Below are 7804 nucleotides of genomic sequence, written 5' to 3' on the forward strand. Positions count from 1 at the left end.
TAATTATTATAAGAAAATGTACGCTTATAATTTATTATGTATTAGGTGCTCTAGTTAACTAAATATTGCAGTAATTTTTATTTATAAAATATAAAGAGTTCAAGTATAAATTATACTAATTTCAAATGAGTTAGAATCTAGAAATACTCACATTACTCAATTGCTGATGATCATCTTGAGGAGTTAAGTACTGTATTGTTGATTTTTTCTTATTACTATGAAATAAAGCAAACGCACATAACGGCTGCTCAAATAGTGTCATGGAGAATTTACCATTAACGATAGATATGGGCAAGTTAATATAATTGGCTGTATTGCCAAGCTCTAATTCTCCATCATTTTCTTTCATGACTTGTTGTACCTATCGATAAATGTCACCATCATTACTAGATGAAATAGAATAATATCACTATTGTTGCTATTTATATCCCTTACGTCCTTGGTAGCATTCTTTCCCTGTAATATGCAGCATTGTACGGATGACTCAATATAATGTAGCTTTAGGATATAACTGCCATTTTCTATAGGAAACTAGAAGTTAAATATAACGTAACATATGAAAATTAATATTGGCATACCGGTATAACATACTGTATAGATAATTAATTATCATTTAATTGAAAATCGAGAAAGTAGAAATCTAAACAATGTGAATGTTTCATTTTTAAATCTATTAGAAATGGTAGTGACAGCTCCTGTCTATTCAACGAAATCTTTCTTTATATTTAACTAACATAATTTAAAATACATACTTCGTATTTAACTACTTTTTCATCGCCAGCAACATTTGAAGTTCGGTAGGTGCTATAAAGCAAGCCATCATCAGTATTCATAATAGTTTGATGCAGAACTGGATTCCGGTAAACTCCTTTTAGGTTAGTTCCTTGCAGTCCTATTAAATTTTAAGACATATAGTGAAAAATTAGTAATTAACTTAGCTGATCAAATAATATTTCTTAAATAATAATGAATATTGCTGATTTAATAAATTTAAGATTAGCTATACAGAAGTTATTTAAAGTTACGTATAGTATGCATCATATCTTAAAAAATAGCATTGATGTACTGTAGTAATCACATAAAAGAGATTATTTCATTTCGCGACTGTAGTTAGAATTAATGCCTCATCTATTTATTTCAGTTCATATAATAATTGGACGATAAAGTACCTTTCTGCGATGATAGTAAGAAATTATTCTCACTTATATATACCACTCCTTGCGAATTTTCATAGGATGGTCCAGCACAATTAACAGCAACACCAACGTAGTTAGGTTGTCGAATTAGCTGCATTGGAGAACCATTTAGTTCTACCTTAATTTCAGAGCCTTCGACACCTGTTATATGGATATTTTTTAATTATTAAAAATATGTATAAAAGGTATAAATGTGCTCATCAGAGAACTGACTGTAAAATATTAGCTTATAATATTATTTATGATAAGTTCAAAAGTATTATCGTATACTACCATTAAATTACAACAATAGCACAATTATTCTTTCTATCTTTGTGATTTACTTGATTTACCAATTAATTATTAATCAATATGATCATGGTTATCCATAATTTTCTAAATGTTGTAATTAGTTAAAAGAACATAATACTGTAGCTACATCAAAACCATTAAGTTAACGAAATGTGGATTTTAATGATTGAATAATCAATCATTTTACAATTACCTGGTATATCGCCAATGCTATCAATTGCAAATACACGTATTAAATGAAGGCCAAGAATTCGTTGCCGTGAAGGCCACAATTTGGAAAATGTAAACTTGTTTTCACTTTCCTGATTTAATTCTTGTCTCTTAATACGAAATACTTCTTTCTCGTCGACAGTGATACAGAGTGTACTAGACTGTGAAAGCCAACCAGAAATTTTTTCATTATCAATATCGACTTGGCTATGTAAAAATGATCGATCAGCTATAGCTAAACTGGCATGTTGGTTATGATCAGTTTGCTTCATGCCATGAGATAACCGACTATCGCTAATATTAGATAAGATAGCATAACGACAAGGTCCAGACGGGCCGGAAACGTAAATGGATGCGTTGGATAATGAAAATTTCCATACGTTGGAATTATTTCCTTTGCTACCACTACCTTTAAAATAGCCAGCTTTTATGTCGAGATAAAGAATATTATTAGCTTATGCATATATGGTGTTAGTAGAAATCAGTTAGTCCTTGACTCTACGAACGCAATTTTATACACTCTGTGATACACATATTAAAGTGTAGATAAGTACCGTATATTTAATTTGATGCTCTCGCACTTAAAATCTGTTAATTTTTTTAGAGTAGCTCTAATTGCGCTTTGTGAACATGAATAGAAAATCATTAGATCTTACGCGTACCTCTAACCTTCCGTTTTTCACTAGCTTCCGTCGAGACGGTCAATAAATACAAAGCTGAAATAGTTCGATCTTCATTGCCATAACTATGAGAGCATAAAACAATAAAAATGCAATGTTTTATTGATGTCGCTAGCTTTAAAATCATCGTCTTTCTTTCTCCATCGATGGCTTGTGTATGATAAGTGAAATTTCTGAAAACGCTACTGTCTTTTATATCTTGATATCGGTCTGGTCTATTATGATAAAGACAATATGTACTTTCTTTAGGCCCTGATACTCTAAGGCGGCTATTTGGTCCTTTCGTTGAAAATTTCCATTGACTATCGCCATATAATTTCTCTCCATGGAAATTATTGCCGTCTGAACCAAATCTATGCAATGAAAATGTTTTCATATCTGTTAAGTAGAGCGATATCTTTACGTGATCCAGAATTACTAATTACAATACGCATTCAAGTCACTAACGGTGCTTCAGTAGTTTTACATCGAAATAATATTTGAATCTATTTGATATATGGGATTTTTAATATCAGTATTATACAAAAACTACAAGATTAAAGGTGAAATTTAAATTAATACCCAGTATTGTTCACTAAAATTACATGATAATAAGAAGGATAATGTTCTCCGATTTATAAGTTTCTAGTTGTATTACGTCGTACATTTTCAAATAGTTAATGATGAAATCTAGATTTTTAATTAAAGGGTAATATAGTATGATAAAATTTCTTGAGAACAAGAAGGATAATTTTCTCTGGTCTATAATTATTATTATTTTTATTGAATATTTTTAAATAATTACTAGTGTTTATTGATTTGATTTTATCTCGAAGTAATATCGAATTTCACATGATATTTCAGTTTTTAAGTATTAACAATAACCCTGAATAGCATACATGATTTATTAATATATTAAACAGTTATGGCCAAAGTAGAGTACAGTATAGTGGGCATAAAATTTGCTTATGTAGGTGTACGTAGGATGCCTTTCCACTTTTACTTGAAGGGAAATGGGGTAGTTTAAATTAAGTACCTTACCTGAGAAGATAAAGCGCACCAAATGCCGATAACTTTGCTTTTGCTCGGCCTTCACATGGTGCACTACATAATAAAATGGCTGCACCTCCATCTGATTCATCTACCTTGATGGGTAAATCACATATTAATTCGTTATCTTTAGGGATGCAAACTAAGCCACATCGTAGGCTCGTTTGATGAGCATGATTCGATAAGATAGTAACAAAATTAGCTCCACATCCGCTATTTAGGATCAGATTGCCTTTAACATCAGGATGAACATCTAATAGTGCAATTAAAGTCGATAGATTTCACTTATTGAGTATATTGCAATTAAAATAGCTTTAATTTCAATAAAGTTGCCTTAATTAATGATATAAAATTATGTATATGATAATTTTAAAAAATAATTCAAACTCTAGATATTTAAAATCTAGTATTAAAAAGTTCCAGAAAATTTCTTTTATATATCATATATCAGTTTTTTACAATTGTCAACTAGTAAGACTAATGATAGTATGATATAAATACAGTAAATCGAAAAATGATGGGAATTTTAGATTATAGTACTTCAATTCTAGGATGGATTATGGTACTTTGTCTATGATCCTACGAAAGACTATACTGGAGCTCTATAATTATAATCCAATCTCTAATGAAAGGTCATAATCGTAACTGCTTTAAGAGAAAATTAAATTCGCTGTAATTTAACCCTTTTAAATTATGGGATTATAAAGTTATTATGGAATTTATTTACTGCTATTATAAGTTCAGAATATTTTTGATACTATTAGATATTAGTATAGTTAATAGTTATACATATGCAATCACCAAAGGTCGGTTGATGCTTTTTTCCTAACATCTGATGGATTATAGAGAGGCGACAATGATTTGAGTCGAAGCCAGATTGCAACATTAACAACGCGGCTGCAGTTTCACGATTGTATGTTGAAGAAACGATTAGAAGCGAAGTAGACCCTCCATATTGTCCATTGACATTAAAATCTAATTGAATTGAGCAACATAAAGGCCATACGACATGGGCACAATTGTTGATATCATCTGATACACCTATAATCAAATAAAGATTTAATTTGTTAGCGAAATTAATTACAGGATTGCTGTCCTAAGCTATTTCCGGTGATTTTTAATTAAGATATCTCATACAGTTTTAACGATATAACTATGCGGTACCCTGGCATTTTACCGCAATATAACAGTGTTAAAAACTAAGTTGATCGACTTTAATCTTTATTTAGGCATAATGGAAGCCGTTAAATATTTTAATTCAATCAAATATTAATTAAATAAACTCTGATGACAAGATAATGCCCGTGGAGGAATAGCAACGGTTATTCATCATTTCGATTTCGGCTTTCAGTTCCGTTTCTAGTACAGTAATTCACTATCAGAATAGGAACATCATAATTTCTCTACACTTTATATGTTGCAACGAAAGGAAAGGTACTCTAGTATCGAGCTATCCACAGGTTAGCATGTTAAATATTAGATTTTTTCACATTTAATTATCAATAATGTTCTTCATTTTGGTATTAATCAACTTCATTTGTATCCATGATCCAATTGAAATTGTTAAGACTAATTAACTTATATCATTGATCTAGCAGAAATTTAAAGTTTTGATACGATACCATTCGAAATATACGACAATAATTGTAATGATATTGTGATAGTGCTTAGATATCAGAAGCAGTTTCTACACATTCCCTTTTTGTATATGTATATGTACAAGTTATAACACTCCAGTCAACATCAAATTGCAAGCATTCTGGATCTATAAGCTACCAGTATCCTATAATATAAGAATTTTTTTCTAATACTATGTCATGTTTTCCTTACGATCTATATTTTCCTTCAAGTGATTGTGACACAGTAACTTTACATCTTTCCTCCGGTTATTATAAAAGAATAAGCTGTTCGAATATTTGCATAAAGTCCAGCATATATTTAGGGATTGATCTAACTTGTAGGTGATTTAATTACGGTAGCTTTTTTGGCAGAATACTGAGATTGGTAACGACAGCTATCAGAAAATTCACATGACTTACGTACATGCTATAAAATGAGGGTATAAATGAAGTTATAGGAATGAAGAAATTATAGAATATTTGCTAGATTAATTTGTTATAAAGTTTCTCCGTTAGCATTAAGCAAGTTGTTAATAATGTATAAATGCGAATGATTTATCAAGAATTTTCACGAGAAAAATGCGATGTGACGGTCTTTTTTTGAGATACATTATCGTTAGCCTATGATATCGTTAACAAGAGCGATAATAACTGTAATATGATCTAGCACTAACGAACTTGATTGCGATAGAAACTAAATCATATATTTTACCTTGGTAATACATATCAGTTTTTTTGAGTGATGCAAGGCTGCCAGAATAATCTAGAGATTGATTTTTTTCTACTTGTTCGCTATCTTGAATTACATTATTTATGACAATGATATTCTCATCTGATAGTGATGGAACTATGTCTTCACTTTGATCATTGTTTCCATTTTCTTGAACATTATCTTCTTGGACTACTTGGGAAAGTTCTTTCTCTTCGTTTACCTTATCCTCTTCACCTCCATTGACTAGTGTTACTCTTTTTACATCGCCATTGTCATTATTATCTTCTACGCTTTCTAGGATAATTTGTACTTTTGGATAACTGTCACTTTGTCCAATATTTGACTCTGATTGGATTGTATTGCTGTCTTTTTCATCAATATCGTCAACTTGATTCTCGCTATGATGATCAGATACTGGTATATTTTGAATATCGGTAGCCATATTTGTAGCATAAATAATTAAGCTAAGACTGGCAACTTCCTCCCAAATAGAGTTGATTACGTATACTACACTGATTTACAAGTAGTATTGTTGAAAAATGAAATATCCAAGCAATGTATTATTGATCGACTTACATCAAGTGTTATAATTTAATTTATGTCTGTTAATTCTTTCTCTTTACAAGTCTTTTGTCGATTAGTTTAGGCATTAAATCAACAATGATTTAGGAGATTCTTTTAAAAAATTACTACTATATTACTGTAACAAAATAAACGATATTATTTCACTATTTCATAATCAAACATATAATCGATTCTATTAAAAAGACTTATAAGTTATTCCAAGACAGTATACAGGAAGTTAGAATCAAACAGAAGAAGCTTATGATTAAAAAAGTAACGTTAATGTATAGATAATACTTATGCTATTCGGTTTAGATTAGAGTTTGTCAAAACAATTGCTATGATTTGACTTAATTGATTTAACTAAAGGCAAGAAGTATGAAACTCTAACAGAATAAGAATTAAGAAATAGTAAATGGTTATTATTTTTAAATCTATCGATTATATTTCAATCTATACCGTTATGTAGTAAAGAGATATTAAAGATTGTTGTTCAATATTCATTTCATAAATAGTACTGATACAGATTCGTGTTTTACAATAATTGTTTGAACTTAAAATGGATCGTAGTCCACTCTTGTTATGTTGCTATTACACACGATAGTATACATGCGTACATGGTTTAGATGCTTAGTGTGAATATATTGCTAGACATCATCAACTAGACTTGATGGTACATTATATTCATTTGTATAGTTGCTAGACAAAACTATAGTAGTGAGAGCTAAACAACTCTTATTCGTTAATGACTTGAATGGTTGCTACCGTAAGCAATCCCCAATTTACATATCAATTAATGTCAACAACAATAGTATTGTAATAATTTCTATTTTTTCTTGAATGGGTTGATGTTGTTCCGTTCTATCCCATTTATTATAATGATTTGATGTGGGTCAGCCCATTTTCCTCCTCTCTATTACCTATTACGGCACGTAAATAATATGAATATAAAGCTATAATTGTTTTTTAACGATCACACACGCATATATATATATGTATACAGACTGGTGATTACATATGTGTTATACTCCTAAGTGGCTAGGAATACCCATTTGATGTATTTATTTATATAACATATCATTGGCTGCGATAGTCGAAGTCGTATAAAATATGTCAATGTCATAGATTGGTAGGATTAATCTCGAACATCTCAATAACTGATATTACTTTTTCTGAACTTAAGTATTAGTTTATATCGTCAACTTATAATAGTTGATTTTCTGTATGATACAGCATATTAAATAATGTATAACTTCAATCGTAAATTTCGAATTGCTTCAGCTACAAAAGGAATAAAATTGCTTGCAATATACATTTGAACTCTTATAACTGCAACTTTTCCATATTTTACGTGTAATGATGTCATTTCAAGCATGTAATTCATAGAGATATTTTAACTCCCTACCTATTATTACTGATTAAGCTCTTTTAGTACGAACTTCTTATTTCAAATGAGGCCATTCATGTAGAATACATTCCGACTATTTAGGGGAATGAGATGCA

At 30.0% G+C, this 7804-nt stretch overlaps 1 protein-coding gene across 1 annotated transcript in view; it reads right to left on the minus strand.

The window, feature by feature from the left end:
- TRIADDRAFT_59817 (uncharacterized protein) overlaps window positions 1-6179 on the minus strand; it is a gene marked incomplete at both ends in the record, with an annotated part of 7746 nt that extends 1567 nt beyond the window's left edge. The window contains 9 exons of the mRNA XM_002115878.1: window positions 152-361; window positions 436-531; window positions 753-892; window positions 1170-1337; window positions 1681-2121; window positions 2360-2730; window positions 3398-3659; window positions 4196-4447; window positions 5738-6179. Of these exons, the coding sequence (XP_002115914.1) occupies window positions 152-361; window positions 436-531; window positions 753-892; window positions 1170-1337; window positions 1681-2121; window positions 2360-2730; window positions 3398-3659; window positions 4196-4447; window positions 5738-6179 (2382 nt within the window). The remainder of the gene's footprint in view (window positions 1-151; window positions 362-435; window positions 532-752; window positions 893-1169; window positions 1338-1680; window positions 2122-2359; window positions 2731-3397; window positions 3660-4195; window positions 4448-5737) is intronic.
- Between the last annotated feature and the right edge of the window lie 1625 nt (window positions 6180-7804).

The sequence above is a fragment of the Trichoplax adhaerens genome, genomic scaffold, assembly GCF_000150275.1.
Source record: "Trichoplax adhaerens TRIADscaffold_12 genomic scaffold, whole genome shotgun sequence".
NCBI classification, from domain to species: domain Eukaryota; kingdom Metazoa; phylum Placozoa; class Uniplacotomia; order Trichoplacea; family Trichoplacidae; genus Trichoplax; species Trichoplax adhaerens.